We start from the raw sequence: 23,689 nt of genomic DNA on the forward strand, positions 1-23,689 counted from the left end.
TGTTTTGTTCTCCCAGCCTTCCACAATGGTTTTCTGAGAGCCATTCTCTAGAAAGTGGGGAATACTAGGTATGCTGTCTGTATCCTGGATTTAGTAAAGGGTAGAAGTTTTGAAGTGCACATCTGCCCAAAACAGTGAGTTACATCATGGAGCTCATGGCATTCAGAGAAGAGCCACCAAAATGTTTTAAAATATTACCAAACAACAAATGACTTTAGAAGCTTAATTTTGTGTAGTGTAATAAATAGGAAATGACAGAGCAAAGAAATTATAGTCTGTAGATACCTACTCGAGATATCTTAATTTAAAACAAACAAACAAACAAAACAACAGGAAAAGTCCTCTCCATAATGTAAAGAAACATATTTCAAATTGCAGTGCATGAAAACTGGACATAGCAAATGCACATGAAAATATGGTGTGTATATTTAACAGCATTCATATAATTTTATTTGTTTTATACAGGAAGCCAGTTTAAAAACCAAACCCAACAAGCAAACACAAAACGAACACAACAACAAAAAATACACCTGGTACATTGAGATGTTGCACCCATGCACACTTTGTGTATTGTGATCTGACAAGTGCCAGATCACTGATATCTTTGAATACCAGTGACATCCAAAGTTGATTATCACTGACAGATACAATAAAAAAGGATAGAAGGAAACACGCTTTACATTATTTCAACAAAGATAATCCTGAGCACATGAATCAGGTCAAAATTTGCTCACCTCTTGTACTGCATTTTATTCTGGGATCATCAGTACAGGAAGGACATGGATCTGCTGGAGTGGGTCCAGGGAGAAATTTTTTACAATGAGGGTGGTGAGACATTGGAACCAGTTGCCCAGGGAAGTTGTGGATGTGCCGTTCCTGGAAGTGTTCACAGCCAGATTGGTTGGGGCTTGGAGCAACCTGATGTAGTGAAAGATGTCCCTGCTCATGGCAGGAGGGTCAAACCTAGATGATCTTGAAAGGTCACTTTCAACCCAAACTATTCTATGATTCTATGTTCTTTTTCAGACAGTTCTGGGCTTAAACTAGTGGTATCACTTGAGAAGAAATCAGAAATCAGTTGCCTAAAGATATGGCATAAAGCTAATTCTAAGTGTAGGGTGTTGACTATTCTGTAATATATATAGTCTAGCAACATGAATATAAAAATCCTTAAAAATGGTAAGCTGTAAAGTAAATGAAAATATTTGTGGTTTACCTTACTTACAGAAAGAGCCATCTTTGTATATTGATCCAGCTTTGATATTTCAGGTATGGGTTTGGTTCTACAAAAGCGTGTGTGTGTTTGCAGTGCAACATACCCCTAGTGTTAAGATTGCATGAAGTTTCACTTTTCCTTGCCTTCAGAAAGAAACTTGAACATTCTCTGTATTAACTTGATAAAGGTAAAGTATATGGTAAGAGTTGTCATGTATGGTCTGTCAACTGCTTGTGTGCATAGTTGCATTTAAATGCAAGTTTAATTAAATGCGAAGTTTCAAATATTTGTTTCTGATTGCTTGTTAAATGTTCTACAAGCAAGATTTTTGCAAACGTGTTTTAAATTTATCAGATATTTGAAATGATGAAGAGCAGGATTTCATTACTTTTCATTTCTGAGTAAAACAGACTGGAATGCTGTGCTGTTTACAAATGGTTTGATCTACTCTTTCTTTCCCCCTCCCTAATTGTTTAGGAGATGTGTTATAGCACTCTTATTGTAAGGAATAGATATATAAGATTCATTAAACATTATTGTGGAAACTCATTTGTAAACTTAGTCTCCTTTCCACTGTGCAATATTATTTTCTTGAGTGTCAGGACACACACTAATTTTCTCATGTTCCAGAAGAGATAGATTTTTGCTAGGTTCAGCATAGAAATAGCCCTAACCTCTCAGAGAATATCTGCTACAATATTTTAATAAAGGAGATGAGGAATAAGTATTGATTCCTGCTGGAAGGAGGAGATAGATTAGGGTGAGTATCCTGATCTATATTACAAATCCTGCTATATAATCTTTTAAGAGATTTAAAGGCCTGGCTGGAAAAGTCGGCACAAATGTTGCATTGTTGTAGAACTCAGATGCTGTGTATTAGTACCAGTTAATAGTAAGCTGCTTTCTTAATATTACTGCGAAGGAATCTTCTTTGTGATTCAACACAGACCTATGCAGTTTGTTAGAATGCTGCTAATGTGGATAAGTCTTAGAGGCTTGAAGGAAATAATTGCATCTGTTCCTATTTCAGTTTTGGAAAGATTGCCAGACCCTGTGCCACAACAAGAGCTGGCTGAAAGTTTTCCATTTGAAGTTTTCTGTGGGGAAATGCTGATTCAACTGAATTGGAAGAATTTATGGGAATGTGTCTATTCTGTCAAAAATTTTAGTGAAAGCAAAGCTATCTAACTTCTATCCATCCTGTAATTCATCCCAACTCACTGGTGGCAGCACCCATTGGGAGCTCCAGGCTGTCTGTATTGTCTTTAAGCAACAGGAGTCCTCACTTTCTAGCAGTTGACCAGCAGCCTGTCTGGTGTATTTGCAGAACTGCCAGTCCTGAATTGTACATACATTAACAGAACAGCACGTTTGATTCCTTGAACAGCCTGTGAAAGCAGGTGGAGTCTGACTTATCTTCTGTCTCATCATCACTGATGTTTTTGATAAATTATTCTGAAGCAGATTTTAGTCTTCAAAATTTGTGAAATTTCTGACTTCTATTCCAATAAAATGTAATACAAATTTGACAGGTGATAATTTTTCTACAGGTAGAAAAACTAATTTTTGCAAAGCTGTAATCACAACTTGCAGAGATAAATTGAAAATAAGCTTGGTGAGTTCAAACTCATTGTCATAAAGTACAAGTACAAAAAATGCTACCAAAATTTGTTAGATATTTCTTGTAAAGTTTAAATGTTGTTTCGTGATGTATAAACCTTCTAAAGAGTGTAACAGTCAGTGTTATAAATTATTTCTGCCATGTTATATTTGCAAACATGTAAAATACGACTGTAGTACAAAAAGCCAGACTCTTAAACACTTGGCTGGAGAGATTATATGGGGACTACTCCCAGATGAGATGTCAGAACAGGTCATGTAAGTATTAATACATTTCAGTGCAAAATCATTCTAAAGTGCAGCGAAGCTTAGGTTTTGCTTTTATCTTCAATAATAGGAGTAGAAAATTTCTAAAATGAAACCTGATTGAGCAAGCTGATTTGACTGTGGCATCTGCGAGAGCTACAATAATTTATTGTTGTGCATAAGGCCTGTTACCTTTTAAGATTCTTTTTTCCCTTTTCTTTCATTAATTTCCTTTTCATGCAATTTCACTGAATGATAGGATTTAGTGAGACTTCTTCCCCTTTCTTTTTTCATTCCATCCAAACTTTTAATTTTACTTTCTTCCTTTTTAAAGAAAAAAAAAAGTTTATGGAAGAAGTTTTGTGAACAGAACTGTTAACATCTCAAAAATATTTATTTTCTGTCATGGGAATGGGCTTGTCCTTTAATAGAAATATTAGGGGTTTTATTATCATAAATACACAGTTTACTCTATGGTATGAGTCAATCTGATTCCATGGACAAATATTAATAAAATGTTTAGGATTCTGCTATTGGAAATGTCATGTTAATAAGGTTAGGCTAACATACTGCTTTAAATTGCATTTTACCTTTAACTTGAAAAGCTATTATTAAAAAAATCCAACTCCATCATTATATTAGCTATAAGCATATAGCCTAAAAGCTGGTTGGAGGTCTTCCAGGATGGGGTAGGTAGTTTGTTGTGGTGGTGTTGCTTGGTTTAATTATTTATTTTTTTTTTTATAAGCTGCATCTCAGTGCGTTTCTGTTTCTACATTGATTTTTAGAATACTCTTTCTCTTTGGATGTACCCTTCAGGAAAGGAAAATATGCACTGCTGATTAAGATACTCATCAGCATTTTCAGTATCAGATATTTTCCAGAAAAAAAACAAAACCTCGTGAGGTAAAAGATAAGCAGCAAAGTTCAGATTCTAAGGATTGTTTCCTTTGCATTCTGACTTTTTTTTTCTTTTGTCTGGAGCATCTTCTCTGAAAGGGGATGGAGTTAATTTGGAAACTTGTAAGATGAATGAAAGTTTTTGGTATTCCCCTTCAAAATATGTTACTCTACCTGTATGGCATTGAACCATGTCTGCTGTCACAGAAGGTGGTTCTCTTCAACACCTATTTCAAATTCTTTTGTCTCAAGATTTCTTATTGAAACATTTTGCATCTTTAACGTTACTGAGCTCTTGTCTGTATTCAAACAGACTAAAAAAATCTTCAAATAGGATTCACAGTGCACTGCTCTGGTAGAGTCCTCTCACATGACTCCTATAGTGTGAATTACTGTTTATGACTCACTAATAATGGAAAAAGATGTGGAAAAATGAGTTTTTATTTACTTTACAAAAGAATAATATTATTAACTACAGTAAATGCTGTTTTTTGAGATGTGTTGTCCTAGACAGGGACAGGATTGGCTGAGAAGCAGCATTCTTTGTCTTTACTTAAAGGCACAAAATTATTCCAAGATGCTCTGCCCAGATACTCTGGGCAAAAGTATCTGTATGCACTCCACCATGTTTGGTGAAAGGGCATTAGCTTCTGAGAGAAACATCTTGAAAGACCACAGTTACTGTAAATTAAATCATGTTATCATTTTATTTTTAAGTATAATTCATCTGGGAGTGAAAATTGTAAAGAAAAAAACCAAAACTTAAATTGTATTATGAATACTTAGCCTGTTATATCTTGGCAAACATCCAGGATTTCAGACTGAACATTTTTACCTGTTATGAACAGCTTTTATACTGCAAATGAAATAGTTAAAATCTTTCTCATTCAAAAACCTCTATTGGTTTAATGTATCAAATAAGATAACAAAAGAAAATTTATCTCAATCTGAGACTCATTATTTACTATAAAGATAAAATGACATTGTTTAGTCCTTACACAGCTTTGATTCCATATGGATTTGTAACAGTAGATACTAAATCTCAAAAAGAATTTGAGTTTCATTTTTGCTTTATAGTGAAAGTTCAGATGCTTTTTGGAACTTTGAAATATCCTGTGTCTTAAGTTACTAAATTTGCCTGGTTGTATTATGAAAGAAGTAATTACAGGAGTTCTGGTTTTGGTTGCTTTTAGGTAGCCTAGAGCAAGCATTGGTGTACATCTAGGAATCAGGAAAATAAAACTAATTTGGAAAAAAAGGAAACACAGTTGTAGTTTAGCAGAGTGATTCAAGCTTAGCTTGTCTTGGTTAAAGTATAAATTAAGTTTGTATTTTCTCCCACATTAGCATTCTAGTTTAATATCCTGACCCTTTTTTTTTTTCTTTTTCATTGACTTCACTGGAACAGGAACTTCACCCCAATCTCTGATTTTTAATCGGTTGTTGCTCCTTCATGTTCTTGAACTGATTGTCTGACCATCTGAATCACAATGTTTTCTGTTTCTTGACAAACGCCTGCCAACTGGGCCTAAAGTATATTTCCTAATGAGTTGTTTAGCAATGCTCCTTTAAACAGAAAATTATGTGAGAAGTTTTTCCAAATAATTTTTTAATCTTTCTAACTTTCACTGAAGAGATTGAGTCCATTTCCAAATGACTGGCACCAAGAAAAAAAATCCCTGGGTGTTTGAGGTCTGTGCTGGCAGACATGGCAGCCATTGTCTGTGATGTAGAAATCTTTTAGTGGTTGTGGTTTTGTTTATTTTGGGACTCATAATAAAAAGTGCTCAATCATCCCATCTTAGTGATGTGACTGAATTAGTGTAGTAAAAGTATGTGAGGAGACAACCTTTGTGCTTCCTGACAAGGAAGCAAGCAACAGACTCTGGAAATAAGGAAACAGCCTCAGGCTGTCAGGTAATGAAGTGGCCTGTCATCCTGCAGCAATGGTGAACTTGTTGCCCTAGGCTGAACTTTGTGTTTAAGAGCTTGGAAGAAAAACTTGGCCTAGATGGCTAGCCAAGCAAACAAGATAGGTTATCATGTACATATCAGAAATAGGGGATCTTCCATTCTCCGTTCATCCCTAACTATATAGGAATGAAGGTGGAATTTTGACCAGAACATTTCCTCTACAGAATATGCAACAAAATGTAGCATTGCACGCTGTTTTCTGGCTGTGAAGAGGTCTGTGTTCTGCATTTCTTTAAGCTCAAATCAACAGAATTACTCTTGGTTTATGACATGTGCAATCTGGATATGTACCATCTATGTTTGCTATCTTATTATTTTGTTCATGTAAGTATAGCTGTTATTTTGTTATGTATTAATATACAAGTTTCATATAATTTTCAATACTTTTTTCCATAACTTAGGATACAAAAATAGCTTCACTTGAGCGCAATATAAGAGATCTTGAAGATGAAATACAGATGTTGAAGACAAATGGAGTTCTGAATACAGAGGACCGAGAAGAAGAAATCAAACAAATAGAAGTTTACAAGAGTCACTCAAAGTTCATGAAAAATAAGGTAAGGTCTATTAATAAAGTAACTTAATGCTGTTTAAATAATGGAAACAAAACTTTTAACTTGACTCTTTTCAACACAAGCAGCTGTCTGCACATCTTTTGTTGGTAATTCTCTGCTGTGTGATACTCTGTAGCTATGGAGGAGTGAAAATAAAAGGTGTTTGTTTTGATTAAGGAAGAGATAATCAAGGGGCTATTTCACCACTTCTGCAGAGGCTACTACAATGCTGAGTCTTCACTGTGTTCCCTTTTCCCTTTCTTTTGTATGGTGTTTTAATGTTGGCTTTTTGAATTAGTTCATAATTTTGACTTGCACTGTGTTGGCACAACTTGTGTATTTTTTTTTTTCTGTTTTTGATGGATTTGTAGTAGGGACTGTGTTTGCATAAATGACACTAAATTGTAATTTTCTAGTATTTTGAAGATGATGATTTGATGACTTTGTTCCTGCAGGGTACCTTTCATTTCTAATTATTGTACATAGATAATTACGAGTTGGCCATAAGCTGTTACTACATGTGTAGTGATGTAACACGTTTCCTGGTATCAGTCTCACAAAAGAGTATTCCTTCTTCATTTTTTTAAAAATACATCAGAAGTAAAGCTTGGTGTCTAAATTGTTGTCCCAGCTGGTCTTTTTATCTTTTTTTATTTCGATGTGCTCAGCTGCTGTTTTGGAATGAGTGCTCCAAATAGTCTTTCTTGTGAGTTCCAATATTTCTTTTCTGGTATTTTTATAATTGCCTTAAAAATTGTAATAAATAATGTTACACTTTGTGCTGATTTATTCTCACCTCTCTACCTTGAATGTGTTTTGTTTATGAAGTCATAAAATAATAAACTAAAGTCTTCATAAAAAGAAAAAAGTTTGCGATTATGGAGGCTGAAGCTGGTACTTCCATTTTCATATCAATTTTTTTTTTTTTTTGCAATAGCATTTAAAAATATTTTTAAGCAAAATTCAGATAAAGTAAAACAAGCCACAACATCCTGAAGTCAAAACACTGGAAGGGAAAGCCACGCATCTCATCTCTTGCAGTGATGTTAAAAATTTGACCATAGTGCCAGAATAAAACCTAGGCAAACAACTTTAGTAGTCATGATTATTATAAATTCTTACTTTATTTTAAAAGTCTTTCCATCCTAGTTAGTTTTCAATATTTAGGGTTTTTTGTATATGTGAAAATGGTGTATGTGAAATTTTAGGGAATTGAGATGGATTGATTTACTTTTTCTAAAACTGTGTGCTTGCAGAACTGCTTGAGGAAGAGCTGGTACAATTACCTCTCTAGAGGCCATGTGAGCAAGAAAAGTAGGAGTTAATTGGATTAAAGTATAGTTCCTTGCCTGCCATTTTCTGTTGATGCTGAACGTACTTAGCAATGTCGCTGTTTAACTACAACGTTTGCGATGTCAGGTAGATAAATACTATTGCCGCCCTTTTCGATTTGGGCAAGCTCAGATTCAGAGGAAGTATATAGCTTGTCTGTGGTCAAAGAATGAAACTTTCAGGACCTTCTGGAGAATCTGCATTCCCTGATTTTCAGTTTTCTTGTATAAATAGGATATAGCATTTTTTTTTTCATCTCAGAAGGGCTATTAGTGTCTCCCAGTCTGGAAACTCTAGCATCCTTTAAACTACATCACAGGAAATGCTGGTGGCTTGTATCACTGGGGAAAATTTTTATCTTTTCCTTGGGGTTTATGCTACAGAAGAAATGAGAGTGTTAATGCCCATATGGAATTAATATGTATTTATTAAAAAAAAAACAAAAATTACTCAATTGGAAAAAGTATCTTTTAAGCAACTGAAAAGTAGCTAGATTTCCTAAGTAGCATTGTCATCAAGAAAATAATTTTGCCTATTTAAACATAATTACTTTAAAAGCAATTCAGTTTTAGAAATGTAAAACAAAACTCCTAATACATCTCAGCAAATCTGTTTATCTAACAGTAAATGTACAAAGCCTAGTATGGTATTAACAATCTTATGATGTTTTTGTGAGGAAAAGCTTCAGTATATCCCTGTGGCATAGAAAGCAGATGAATGAGAAGACTATGAAACATGCCTTGTTTTGTCACAGTCTTCTGATCTTTGATGAATGCCACATTCTGATGAAACTTTGCCTGTTTTCTTTCACCAGTCCTTTTTTCCACTTAAAATTGAGATTTGCAGCAGAAGATACTATTTTTATCATTCATCTGAGAACCTTTCAAGGTGGAAAAGTATTTATGTAGCTGTCAGCAAACAGATCTTATTATACCTGATCTGCTGAACCTGAGATTGTTGATAAATTCTGATAAACAGAGGTCTTGATTGATGGCAAAGAGCAGAACAAAACTCTTCTCACAGTTAGCAAACTTAAGTGTTATAAAGCTCTTAATATTTCACATTTAATTTTTAAATAGAACTTGTTTTTAGTCTGTTCTTAATTTAAATAAATGAGAAAGTGCTAAATGGAGGCTAATGCTAAAAATTATTTATGTGAGTGGAGAGAATGCTGGGAAACATTCCTTTTCTTAACTTCATTATTAGTAATATTAACTCCTTCCAAATATATGGGCTTTAACTTTGACTTGCAGTTAAATAAAAGTTGTAGAAATGAGAAAGAAAACTTGCTTAGATTATTCTTTTCTTACACACTTGGTGAGGACTCTCCTAGCTCTGTTTTTGAAGAGGCAAAAATTGCTATCACTCGCATGACATAGAAATTGTGAAAACATGTATTGAAATTTTCATGACTAAGGGATATGAAGCTTCAAATATCTTCATTAAGGATATGAAGAAAACGCAAAGGATTATATGCATTTTAAATCATTTAAAAAAATGATTTCTGCTTTGCAAGACTTCCTTTGCATCCTAGGGGTTTGTCCTTTGTCTAGCAGCAAGATATTTTAAGGAACACTTGTGCATTTTTTTCAGGTGTGAGTTTGCACTCTGCAAATTAAGTAGTTCTTTGAATACCAGAACTCTCATGCTATCAACAGGAATGAGTATGAAAATCTAGTTATAGTTCAGTACAACTTCAGCAAATTACTGTTAAGATGAGTTTTAAAATTGTTTGGATTGTAACAAGGCTCTCTGTAATTAACGTTTGTGTGCAAGAGCTTTTCTCATGGATTGCATGTTCTACATGAGCTTGTAACAAAAATACGCAGGGAAGAAAACCTACAGAAGGTTTGGTTTTTATGGATAGGCCTGGAAATGTGATAAACATTTTATAAATAGACCTTGACCAATATAACCTGTTGAATCTACAAATAGACTTTGTAACAGTCTAGTGCATGCAACCACTCACTTCATTTGCATTGGTACTGTTTTCCTTTACTTAAATCCTTCACTTTAAAAGCAGTTGTCATTTGTTACAAGCGACCAGAGTCTTATAATGCATAAATCAGCATAGTTTCATTTCATGGGATTCTTTACTTACAGATTTAGCCTGTTAATTTTAATATTTCATATGCAGGGGAAAAGCTCTGATTTTTTGCTTTGTTTTCTTTGTTTCCCAGTTACTCCATGTAATGCCATGTAAGATTTGGGTGTGTAAAAATAATGTAAGAAAAGGGATAATGGCTTTCTGGAAATGCTAGTATATAAGGAACTGAAATAATGGGAGGTGACAGTGAATCATAAATTGAGAAGGAAGATAAAAGAACTAGGGTTTCAGGAAAGGAGGTGAGGCAAGATCATACTGGGTAATGTTGCAAAAGCAGTGACAGGCTAATTACAAGTATGAAATATGTGTGATAGTGGCAAGGTCAGGATCAGAGGACAAATTTGAAGTTCTTTAGATGCTACAGCACTTACACCCTGAATTGTAGTAATCTTCACTGCAGTCTTTATAAAGTACAAAAACATGTTTGCCTTTGTATTATTTTTTTTTCTTTTGTACTGAGCTCAGGAGATATCGTTGAATCCATTGAGAGCTCCAACACAAATTCTTCTGGCAATTTGTAGATATTGTAGTGAGAACTTTATAGTAACCAGGTTCTGTCTCTGAAACACAAAGAACATACCTGTGATGAAAATTAAGCCTTTTTTTTTGTGTGTGTGTGTGTTGATTATTTCTCAGGGTGAGTGTTGCATCATGGAAAAAAGTGGGAGGAGTTTCTAGGAGAGATTAAGCGTCTGTGATGTTCTCATGGGTTTTGTATAAAGCATGTGATGCAAAGAATATTGACTGCAGATATATGTTTTGTCTTTATATCTTGTAGGCAGATTTTGTCATTGTTCAGTATATATATTTTAGTCTCGGTTGCCATTCTTGCCTACACATTCTGGAAAGGGATGGAGGAAGGTTGTTTCTTTCAAAAGAGTCTTCTCTAGCAGTTTCTTAACTGTACTCTTTACATTTTATTGACATCTGTTTTCTGCATGGGCCTTCTTTTACTTTTATTTTTTCAAACTGTGAAGGTGATTGCTTTTAGTGCCAGTATAGATTCTTGATTTTAAACAGTAGCTCAGGGGTAGCTTGCCAAGTATCAATGATCTAGATAAACACTGAAGAGAAATAAGGAATGAATATATTAAGATGTACGTACATGTGGACTTTAATTGGAAGAAGCATTTTTAAAAATTTAATTAATGTCTGTTGGGATGGAGCTGATGGGAGAGAATGGAAAGAGCTCTTCCAAGCACTTATCTGGTTGTTGCAGAATCGAAACTTAAATTCTGAAGAAAAATGTGTAGGCCTTACTGTCATCAAGAAAACTTTCTAAATAAAAAGGAAGTGTGTTTTCTCTGACTTACGCAGATGCATGGAGATGTTTTCTCTTAAATCCTTCTCATGAGATATGCCTGAACTCAGATGGTGCACAGTGTTGTTTCACTGGACTTTAAGACAGAGTTGTATGTCACTTAATTCGCCATCCTTTAGTATCATTCTGTGTGTTGTCCAGTGCTTTCTTCAGGTTCATGAATTCTGCATCCATCACACTGCTGTGTTCTGTGGCTACCCCTCCTCTCCTGAGGAAAGGGAGAAAAATCACAGTTCCATGACGTTTACTGATGAACCTTCAATTCACTGTAATTCAGAAGCTCCTTCGTAGTGACTGGGTTTCTGCTGTTTCCCCTAGGGTATGCTTTTACAATCTCACAGACCTTTCACTCTGTGGATTTTTATAACATTTTCCCCAGACTTCTTTAAAGTTAATTGCTTTGGCTCGGCTTTCTTAGTACCTGAGAATTCCATATGAACTGCCAGAGAGGGGAAAAAAGGAGTTGGAGATGGTGGGTAACAACATACTTGTAAGAGGAGTAAGGTTAAAATTCCCCTCTTCTATTTTCCTCTTTGTATTAAGATGCCTGCTTTCCTTATCAGGCTCCTAAAAGGCCTTGCTTCACTCTGGCCAGTGGTAAGTCATAAGACTCATGCTTTTGGAAGGAACAGGCTATTGGATTGAATTTGTACTTTTATGAACACTTATTTTTCTATGCATTTTTTTCTGTCCTGTCAGACTTGCCTCACACAGGATAAATTCCTTTGAACTTGAGTGAGGTCCATGGTGAATTTATAGGCCAAATCATCATATATAATCTTTAAGAGTTTCCTTTTAACTTCTGCAAGAACAGGACCATCATTCTTAAAATAGGGTATGTTAATTTCCCAGAACCTCAGTTGAAATTGTGAGTGTAAAAAGTAAAAATCTTAATTCTCTTCCAGAATTTACAGCTGTCTAAATTGTATTATATCATAGTCATTTACATCTTTAAGCTTTTAAGTGCAACTATGAATTGGAAATGAAATTATTGATCTAACCCTTTTCCCCCCATTACAGATTGACCAACTGAAACAAGAACTCTCAAAGAAAGAATCTGAACTTCTTGCCTTACAAACTAAGCTTGAAACCCTTAGCAATCAGAACTCAGATTGCAAGCAACACATTGAAGTGCTTAAAGAGTCACTTACTGCCAAAGAACAGAGAGCTGCCATACTTCAGACAGAGGTATCGTATCTTCTAATTATAAACCCTAATAGAAATATTTAGTTAATAGCATGTGTCAGGGTGATGTGTTTTTTGCAAGTAAAAGGCAAGTTTTTAAAGAATAGTGAAATAATTTAAAATCCTTTAAATGGCAATATATTTGGTATATATTTTTGGTACTACACCAGCTCTCTGAGAATTTTTTTAGACACACCTATGATTACATTTAAAAAAAAAAAAACATTTGTTCCTGATTCTTATTGGCTTCAATGGGGCAACTGGGCCTTTAATGACTTGATTATTATGATCTTGTTCCTTGTTTGTTCATCTATTTGTTGACTGAGTTTTCCTTTTGGATGCTATGGCTTGATGCTACTTTTCTGCTGTATATTTCTGTTCTGAAGAGTGAAACTACTGATATTTTGAAAGGATCTGTTGAAGCGTGCATGATATTAATTTGTCATTATTGTTTCAAGTACAATCAACATTTATTTCAAAAGATAAATAATTTCAGTCTTTAAAACATGTCAGTGCATTACCTATGAATGTATCTAAAAAGTCAGATCATAAAAATACTGGTACTGGAATATAAGGTTGAGATGGTTGTCACATTTGAGAGCATACAGTCCATTAGTTTGTTTCCTGGGGTTTTAAAAAACTTCATAGTCTTGAAGTGCACAATACTGATTAGATATTCAGGGGTTAGAAATGAAGAGCAGTTTCTGAAGTTAAGTGAAACTGAGACTCACAAAAGATGTGTGGTTAGTTTGAACATAGTTTTTGCCTCTTTTGGCTAGACTTTGAATCTTCTTTAAACTAGCAAGCTATCTAGTCTTGTTTACAGCAGCTTTCTGCTGGTCAAAAGAAATACACTCATTTAACCAAACACAGGATTTGTCATGAATTGCTGTGAGAGCACTACTTGATTTCTCTTAACAATCATGAAAACAAGTGACAGATCTCTGTGTCCAAACAATTTTACAGGAAAGAAAATAAGGTTCTTCAAGGCTGACTTGCATGTTCTAATTATGTTCTATTGTAACATTTTTTTTAAGACCCTCAGGGTTTTGGCACATTCCTTACCACCCTGCTGAATGCTAGGGAGTTTTTCTGGTTAAAAATGGTTGCCAGAATGTCTCTTTTTCACAAACTATTATGTTTCAACTTCCAGACTGATTATGCAGAGTCTGTTGAACTGTGGGTATTCTGGATAAATGTGCTGGAGCTCTGAGGAGCACAAAAGCTGGACAGCAGCTGAATTTGTAAATTGCTTTGTCTACTCCTTTGTTGGCCAAAGTCCTTGTTTCTTAACAATATTTAGACGAAACCAGAAAGAACACACCCTTAACATAAGGAACAAAAAGACAGCTCAATAAAAACTGTTGACTGTAGACCACTCATTGGATGCTGTAAGTCTGAGGGGTTTTTAAAGCTGAAGTTTCTAGTGTTAGTCATGAGATGGTTGGAAGCAGGCTGTTTGTGCTGCTTGCACATTTTCTTTTTGGGGATGGAAATGTCTCCTTCTTTCTCTTATTTCTGCTTATTTACTCTTCATGTATTTTGACTGACCAGTGGGCCAATACGGGGACAATAAGAATGAAGTACTTTTTTGTTTGTTTTGTTGCATACTTCATGGTATGTTTTAATTAAGAAATTTGTGCCTTCAGGCTGCATTCTCCTGTTACATCCTGTACAAACTAAATGTGATGCAGCAACATAGGAAAGTTCAAAATGATGCCTCATATAACTCAGCAATGTTTGTCTTCAGGACTCAGAAATATCCTGTCTTTCAAAAGGACCTTTTACATCTCCACTTAATCTTTAGTTTGCAGAACTCTGGGGAAGTAGAGAGAATGATTATATCTCCTGAATATGCTGTGGTAGCAATCCAGCAGTGATTCTAGATGTAGCAGGTTTTGTTCTCTGCAACCAGGAATAGGTAAAATATTTTATTTGCTTATAGAAACTATCTCCAGGGCTCAGATCTTATCTAAGGGAGGGCAGTGGCTTCCAGCAGCAGATGGAAAAGCAGCTGCAGGGAGATGCAGGGTGAATGGCAGCCCTCCAGCAGGTGGAAATCATTATGGAAGGAATTTTTTACTGTACAAGCTATTGTTGGTGATTCCCAGATGAGTAAACTTAATAACGTTTTGGCCTGCATTAAACCATGCTGCTTTCTTCCTACATGTCTGCATTGCTTCTTTGCAGAATGGATAGTTCTTGTTCATTATCGTTGTAGAATTTTATGTTGTCCTAAAACACGCTCATAACCTGCCTTGAAGGGCTGCTTTCTGGAGGTGAAAGTAACCATCAAAGGTCAGTTCTAATCCTGGGCTGAAAAAGATACTGGTAGTTGCAGTGTCAACTTCTTGTCTAAATAGGATTACTGTGTAATCACCTTGCTGTAACTAAATCAGCTTAGTAAATCCTGTAATAAAAGAAATCCTCAACAGAATCTCAGTTGTTTCATAACAGGCCTTTTATGATTATTAATAGTGGTATTCTGCAGGTTATCTTCAGGTTTTGGAGACAGCAGCTGCATATGATGAAACAGGATGCAATTTATAGTATCACGTAGTGGTTGAGGTTGGAAGGAATCTCTCGAGGTCATCTGGTCTAGCCTTCCTACTCAAGCAGGGTTGCCTAGAGCTGGTTGTCCAGGACTATTTCCAGATATTTTAATATCTCCAAGGATGGAGACTTCACAACCAATCTGGGCGACATGTGTCAGCGTTGGTCACCAGTCATGTTTCCTGATGCTCAGAGGGAACGTCCTGTTTGTGCCCACTGCCTTTTGTCCTGTTACTGGGCACTACTGAAGAACCTGGCTCCATCTTCTTTACAGCATCCTTGCTGATATTTATACACAGAGATAAGATCCCATTCTTCTCTAGACTAAACAGTCCCAGCTCTCTCAGGCTTTTGTCATATGAAAGATGCTCTATTTCTTTAATAAAGCCCTTAAGTCCTTAATTACTTTGTGGCTCTTCACTAAACTCATGCCTATGTCTCTCTTGTACTGAGGAGCCCAGAACTGGACACAATACCCCAGGTGTGCCCTGGCAGTGATGAATAGAAGGGAAGGATCACCTCCCTCAACCTGCTGGCAACACCCCCCCTAATGCAGCCTAGGGCATTGCCTCTATTTGCCGCAAGGGCAGATTGCTGTTGTTCCATAGTGTCCGCCAGAACCACGAGGTCCCTTCATGCAAAGCTGCTTTCCAGCTGGTTGGATCCCAGTGGATACAGGTGCATGGAGTTTTTCTCCCTAGATGTAGAACTTTTCCTTGAACTGCATGAGACTCCTGTCAGCCCATTTCTCCAGCCTTTTGAGGTCCTTCTGAATGGCAGCATCACCCTCTGGTGTATCAGCCACTCCTCCCAGTCTTGTGCCATCACAGCAAACTTACTGAGGTACACACTGCCCCATCATCCAGATCATTAATGAAGATACTGAATCGGACTGGATGCACTATTGACCCCTAGGGTACAATACTAGTTCTACTTGAGTTCCCTGATTGTACTTCATACTTCTCCACCTCCCTCCGTGGGTCTCACAAGCCAGACCTAGTAGGGCATGAAGCTTAGAAGTAATCTGTTAGTATTCATTGAAGTTTCTTGTAGTTCAAGTGTCCCTGGAAGTTCACTAGTTTTATTGATGGTGATTTCTATCCATGTGTGTTATTCAGTAGAATGCATTATTTTGTGTATAATTTCAAGTCTGGAATTTTCATGATGTCTTGGGAAAATTAGCTCAGAAAATATTACTGCCTAAAAGTAGTGAACTAAGTGGACATGTAGACTTTTTTTTTTTGAGTATAGTTAATATCTTTCAACCAATGGTAACAGGATCAGATTTTGGGTACTTTGTCACGTGGTGTGAGAAAGTTTAAAACCAACTGTAAGTCCAGATCTAAACACAATGTGCTTTTTGTGTGGTGTTTCTTTTGTCTTAGTGATGGCAGTATTACGGTGGGGTTTTTTTTTGAGGGGTTTTTTATATAGGTCTATTTGACTTAAAAAGCTATCGTTTGAAATTTTTATTGACAGCTGAAACAAAAAGATAGAATCCTGTAAAGCAATAACTATCATGGTGGCCAGTGTTGGGAGGTCTGAAAATGGTTTATTGCCAGTAAATAGAAAAATGCTTGGAATCAGTCCTTAGAAGGTTCACCACCTCTGCTGCATGCATTTTATTTTGTTCCATTTGTAAGGGTATATATGATAGTAGTGCCAAACTATGCAAACTTTTCCTACCCTAATGTACATAGCCTTAGTTTTGATTATTTCTTTATTAATGATATGAAAACCCTGAGATAGGATGTAAATGAGCCATGGTCAGGCTACTCCAGCTATAGAACACCATAAATGTCCCTGTGCTCCATAGGGAATTGCTAAAAGGAAGAATATTAAACTCGCTGAGATTTTCCTTGCTATTTAAGTTAATTTTTAAATGAAGCCTTGTGCTGTTACTGCAGGAGGAAAGAGCTTAAAAAGCATGAATGATCCTTTTTGATGATTTAAAAAATGAGGCACTACCATTTGTATACTTTAAAAAGTGGTAGACAGTACAGTTTGAGACTGTAGTTGTGCATATTTGCAATGACTGGCACTTAACTGTTGCTCTTACCATCAGGAAAAAAACTTCCAGAAATTGATGCAAATATATTAATTTCATCTGTGTAGCTCAATGGAGAAAAACATTCACTTCATACAAAATTCTGACACAACCACACTTAGCACTTTATTATTTAGTGTGTCATTGCTTTAGATAACACACCTGCAAACTGGCAGGTGTGCTGTTTGGTGGTTAATGAACTGTGAAATAAGTAAATGTCTACTAAGAAGTTTTGTAAGTTGTAAGCATAGTCCTGTCAATGGAGAAAATGGATTAGAAGGTGAAGTCAGCACTGTAACTGGATACTGATATGTTCAGTGTACGTGTATTCATATAGAGAACCCAATAAAAATGAAGAGGGAAGGTGACTACAGCAGGTATTTATTGCAATCTGTTTTTTCTTTTAAACAAATCTGTTTATAGAGAAGGCTTGTGAAATGATTGACTTCTTGGCAGTTCTTAGTTTGCATAAAGAGCAAATAAAGCAGACAGCACAAAATACTTGGAAGAAAACTACAAACACTTTATTTTTCTTTCTATTACATTGTGGATATTTGATACTGCTTGAAATGTAAATCTGCTTTTAATTTTACAATAATAATGGTATAACTATAGTTGTTTCACTCACATTTTTATTTTTCTGAGTTAGAGTTTTACTTTGAAATTGTATTTTGCTATTGTTTTGTGATTTTTCTTGTTTCAAGTTGGGATGGGCCAGATATTTCAGTGTGGTCTCTGCTGCACTGCCAGTGTATTGTTCTGGTAGATCTGCTGTGCATGCAAAGGGAAGATCACACACTCTAAAAAACACTATTCTGGAGGCTTGTGCACCACTTTTTTCTGTCACTCAGCAACTTTTCACAGCTTTCTTGACTGTGTGCTTCATATTTCAAATTCAACTTTATCTTGGGTTGAATTTGCCAGTCATTTCACTTCTTATAGAGTTTTCACATTTTGTGGACCCCTTGGACAGTTTAGAACAGGAGGGAGCAACATAGTGGCAAGGGAGTAAATTCAGAGTCAAACAGAAAGAACACTTAGTTTAGCAAAATGTTATGTTTAAATAGAAGTAAACTGTGAAGCAAAGGTTTTTTTTCTCTCTCTCTGCTGGAGGATCTCAAGAGTTGGCTTTTCAAACGCACATCAGATGGCATGGTTTGGTTTCAGTGCTCTCCATGCTTTGAGGAGGAGGTTGGACTTGTAACCTCCTGAGTTGCATTCCAGCTTAAGTGACTCAATATTTCTCAAGTAGGTGATATAGGTAATACTGTCCCAAGGGTATGTATTTTCTACTTTGTAATTGATATGCTAGCATTCATTTATCCAGAGAGATATTATATGTTGTTTTATTTATTTGTCCTACCCCCCCTTCTGTCTTTTGGGACCACTATAAAAACTTGAAATGGAATTGCCTGCAGGAAAGGTGACAGAGTGGAGAGTTCCATTTGCAGGGCCTGTAGAAAGTAGTGCCCAGAGACAGGAAAACAGATAAAAAGAAAATGGGAAAGATGAAAGTACAAAGATAAGGGCTGTGTACTCTGTGTAAAGACTTTATGCAAGTTGTTTGGAACAAATAGTTTAATGAATGTTAGATTTATCTTACTGCCAAAGCACTTATTTTCATCTTAATTAAAGTGATATATAACCATGGTCTCCCCCACCCACTCCCCATCCTTAGATTTACAGAACATTACCTTGTTGCCATTTAAAACAATATTCCATTAGTTGGCTTCAATAGGTTTTTGTAACTGAGCAAAATTTACTTTGATAAGATAAATTCAGCTTCAATTACACTGGACTCTAGTGGATGGCAATGATCAGAAAAATATTAGTACTGTTATCTGCTGATTAAAAACCCTTGCTCTAACTGGAGATGTTTTGGGAGGAATTTTGATAGGATTGCTTCAGAAATGATTCTTTATATACTTGAACTATTGCTTATATTGTCATTATGTCTAAAGTGCCCACTTATGATCCTAGTGTATTGGCACTGTACACAAAGAAATCTGATGAGAAACCTGTCTCAAAACAGTATTGAAATTTCACCTGGTAGATGCAAAACCAAGGGGAGCACAAAGAATCTGTAGCTTTTCTAATAGCCATAATGACTGGTAGATGGAGCCCCCAGTGTAAAACTGTTAGTGCTGTTTTCACCTGATGCTATAATGATGAAGTGTGAGAAGTTACTTAAGTAGTTTTGCATAGTTTTGTTTTTTATTTTGTTATTGTTATAGAATGTGTTTACAAATTATCTCCTGCAAAATAAGCAGCAACTCTATTTTCTCCTGAATAATTTGATTCTGTCATTCTTTGGTGTATTTTCAACTAGCTGGTTTGGTAAACTTAGTGCAATTTCAGTTTTGTGGCTCCCATTTTTCTTTTCTGATACAGTGAAAACTGCTTTTTCATTTCATATATTGGACAAAGAAGAAATTTGAACATAAATGTACTATTTTTGTTTAGCCAAGTGAAGGAAAAGATGTGTGGCAAAAGCTGCCTTTCTGAAATAGATTTAGTTCTTCACATCTCTAGCATGGTAAGTCATGGCATTTGTGTAGCCTTAAGGCTTTAGTAAATAAGAGTCCTAGTGGACTGTTGGCTGGCACAGACATGTGGGAACAATCATCTTAGTTTCCAGTTGTTGCAGGGAAGAATCGCGGTTGTGCACAGTGAGCCATGAAAGCAGTGGTCTGACACTCAAAAACAAGCTGTGCTCAGCAACTACTGTGCGTGATAGCACCTAGTTAAATAAGGATATTAATGTCCTCAGAGCAAAATTTTTTAAAGATACATAGTTAATGAGAAGGCTGTGAATTTAATTAAAATACAAAATGTTCTCAAAGGCAGGATGCTAATTAACATTTGCTGGACTTGACTGGGTAAAATGTGATTGTAACAAAGTTCTGAAATAATCTGTCTCCTTTGAAAAATGTGCTTCTTGGATCTTTCGTCATGTAAGCAGTTAATGATGTTAGGAAACTGTTGAGTTAGTTGACTGTGGTGCAGTTCTCCATTTGTTTGATTCTTTGATTCTTGTGATTATTTTGATGTATGGCACTTTAATGTGTGGCATTATAACTTGGCTTTTCAAATCAATCCTTTGCCTTTCTGTTTCCTGTCATATACCTTCTCCCTGCTAGCATTAGTTACATTCTTGCTATGCAATAGAATTTGTAGTGCAGTGTTAGTTCAAGAAATAGGATTGTGGCATTAAGTAACTTGAATCTGTATAATTGCCAAGTATTAATGATAATCTAAGGCTTCCTGAAGAAGATGTGTTCTATAGAATCGGAGGTAAATGAGTGAAAAAGGAGCAATGAGAAGAGTCAGATTGAGCAGCAGATCAGAAGATGGGTTTAAACAGGCAGCCAAAGAATGCCTACAGAAACCAAAGCATCCTTATCCATTTTATTCTAAAGGGTGGTGAAACTGGATTTGCAGAGGCAAACCTTAATTCTGATAGTTTTGTATGCTTGGTGTTGATTTTTTTCAAATTCAGTAATAATTTTCAGTTGATGTAGTTTGTTTTTGTAGATTCTTCATATAGGGTGTGCAAATAATCATTGCCTGTGCTAGGTTCTCTTTTGCTTTCAGTGGAAGCAAGTTTGATGGAAGCAAGATTCTATTTTCTTCATAGTAATCACAGATAAATACTAAGATATTTCATTGTGGAGCTGTTTCATCTTTCTGCTTGGGTGGTATAAGAGGAGATTGCTTTTCTCCTACAGAATATATATATGTTATATATAAATATATATATATAAAATAGCAGTTTTATCTTCTTTGGTCATGGCTGATCTTTCAATATAAGAATTAGTTTGCTTTCTTGTTTATTTTGAAATGTTACCAAACTTTAGGAGGAGCTGAGAGGGGGAAGATAAGTTGCCTTTATTTCATCCCATTTTAGGATTTTATGCATGATTTCATAAAATTGTGGTGAATGAAATAGTACATATTTAATATAGCTTGTAGGTTTATGTTTGCAACAGACTGGAAACAATTGAGAGTAGTTTTTCTAAGCATAACCATAAACATAATGAAGTTTATCCTGCCAAGTGTCAGGCCACAAATACAGACAGACACGTGTGGTCAACCTGCCCTCTGTTTCTAGAAAAAGTGTTGTTGGACCAAATCAGCTAAGCTTAACTCAGGCAGGAAATCTTTGCCAGACTTAACCTAGACTCATATACATTGGTGACTCATGGTTGCTGCCTAGCCCTGCAGCTGTGTTGGTTTATCAGGCATGCAAAAGTTCAGGCTGAAGTGCCAGTTGCCTCTGTAATAATTTTTCAACATGATTCTGTGTACTAGTGTCCTGGCAGGAGCTGGTTTACTGGTTTACTCTGTGTCATCTTCTGTCATAAATTTTGAAGCAGTCTGTCACATACCTACTGACAGGGTAAGATTGAATGATGTATGTTTTTTCTGAACAAAAAAAATGCTTTCAGGAGTTGTTAGCTACCTGATAATTCTGCATCACGCATTTTTAGAAATTACAGCTTTTGTATAACTGAAATCAGCTCTCATTCCTCCTCCTCTAATTGGGAAGCTGAATGAAAAGGGATTATACAGGGAGTGGGAGCAGGCACAAGTGACCTGGGAGGAACAGGGAGAGACTCTATCTGAGCATGCACATCTAGGGTCAAGAAAGCCAAAGCCCACCTGTACTTTAGAATAGCAAGAGATGTGAAGGGCAACAAGAAAGGTTTATATAGGCACTTCAACAGCAAAAGACTAGGGAATATCTGGGCTCACTCATGAATGGGAGAGGAGACATGATCCTAAAAGACATGGAGAAGATCAAGGTACTGAATGCATTCTTCACCTTGATCTTTACTGGTAAGACTACCCTTCAGCAATTCCAGGCAAAAGTCCCAGGGCCAGATAAACTTAGCCTTGGTGGAGGAGGATCAGGTCAGGGAATGTTTAAACAAACTGGACACGCACAAGTCCCTTGGCCTTGCTGGAATGCACCCACAAGTGTTGATGGCATTGTGTCAATTATCTTTGAAAGATCATGGTGGTTGGGGAGGTTTCTGAGGACTGGAAGAAAGCAAATGTCACTCATTAAGAAAGGCAAGGAGGATCTAGGGAACTACAGGCTGGTAAGCCTCACATCAATCCCTGGGAAGGTCATAATAGGGAAGGAATAATCCTGGAAGCCATTTCCAAATGTATGACAGACAAGAAGGTGATTGTGAGTAGCCAGCATTGATTTATGAAGGGGAAATAATGTCAGACTAACCTGATAGCCTTCCTCAGGGAGGCAATTGCCATGACCAGGATTGCACATAAGCATTTACTGTTGGTGCTGCTGAATTCCTACATACTAGTGTTCCGCAAGATTGCGACTGTGTTCTGTTAATCAAGCACTGCCATTTCTCAGGGTTTTCTTGCTAAAATCATCACCTAGTATTAAAATCTCGTGTAAGTGTATATTCTAATTTATGCCAATGTACCACTTATTTTCAGTCTGTCTTTCATTTTAGCTAGAGTAATTACGTTTGCAATGTAACTCATGTTTAAAGTATACTTTGCCTTATTAAAATAAAGATGTGAAGGCAAGAGACTGGTCTTTATTTCTGTTCACGCTGGCGTAATATAGTTTACAGTTATTAAAAAAGCAGATTATAGGCATTTTCTGATTCTATTATTCTGTAAATTCCTTCCTGAAAATATTAGAAATTAGATTAAAATAAAATATATTTACAAAAAGGAAAGTGGTTATAACTAGTTAACAAAACACATGAATAGCAATGACTACATACACTTTGAATACATCAGGATGCTGAGACAAAGGACAAGATTAGCCTTATTTTCACTGTGCACAGGCCAATGATTTATGAATTTCACTAGCTTTCAGTTTGCATGCCTACTCCTCAAAATGTCTGACACTCTCCACACATGCTATTGTCAGGTTTGGCTTTTTTTCTCTAGAGCTTTTGGGGATATGAACTGAGAATATAGTGATTTTTCTTGTTGGTTTTACTATCCCTGAACATAACATAATTCTGTGAAAATAAAAGTACTTTTTTGGATGTGTACACGAGTAAACTCTGCCTTGTATTTTGTTTAAACTTTTGCAGTTTTTCTGGTTGGATTGTCCCCAAGAAAAGCTCTCTTTTTTTGCTGGAAGGCTGATAGTTTGATTTGAAATCTGACATTTTCCTTTGCTTATATTGGGTTGGTTAATTGTTAAGTGTTTTTACTAGAGCATTTCTCTTTTGCACTTAGTGGCAAAAACTCTCTTTTAAAGTACTTCATGTCTCTAGTGGCTCTGATGTTTTTTAGGCGAGTGGATATCTTGGAAGATAATCTTAGTTCAACTTCACTGTGGAAAGGATGGTTAAAGCACAATTACACAATAAATTCTCACCACCTGCATAATGAAAAAAGTCACAGGATAGCTGGAATTTTGGGACCTTCTAACTTGCTCTTGTGCAGTGCATTTGACACACATCCTATGCAGCCCAGTCCCTGCATGCCCCTCTCTGACTTTGGGGCAATCCTCAGGGAGGGTTGATTTGCTGCGGTTTTTTTCTTCCACTGGGTGTTTCCTTGTGTAGTGCCAGGCTTAGTGCAAGCACATTTAGTTGTCTGTGCTCTTAGTGCAGAAGTTGTATGAGACTGATAG

General features: G+C 36.1%; 1 protein-coding gene across 4 annotated transcripts in view; it reads left to right on the forward strand.

Moving 5' to 3' along the window:
• The window catches only part of ERC2 (ELKS/RAB6-interacting/CAST family member 2), a 445,445-nt gene that overhangs the window by 93,717 nt on the left and 328,039 nt on the right, over window positions 1–23,689 (forward strand). For all 4 annotated transcript variants that reach the window (XM_051627871.1, XM_051627872.1, XM_051627873.1 and 1 more), the window contains exons 5-6: window positions 6,358–6,513; window positions 12,291–12,458. In XM_051627871.1, coding sequence (XP_051483831.1) covers window positions 6,358–6,513; window positions 12,291–12,458 — 324 coding nt within the window. The remainder of the gene's footprint in view (window positions 1–6,357; window positions 6,514–12,290; window positions 12,459–23,689) is intronic.

This window comes from Apus apus, chromosome 9, assembly GCF_020740795.1.
Source record: "Apus apus isolate bApuApu2 chromosome 9, bApuApu2.pri.cur, whole genome shotgun sequence".
In the NCBI taxonomy this organism is placed as follows: domain Eukaryota; kingdom Metazoa; phylum Chordata; class Aves; order Apodiformes; family Apodidae; genus Apus; species Apus apus.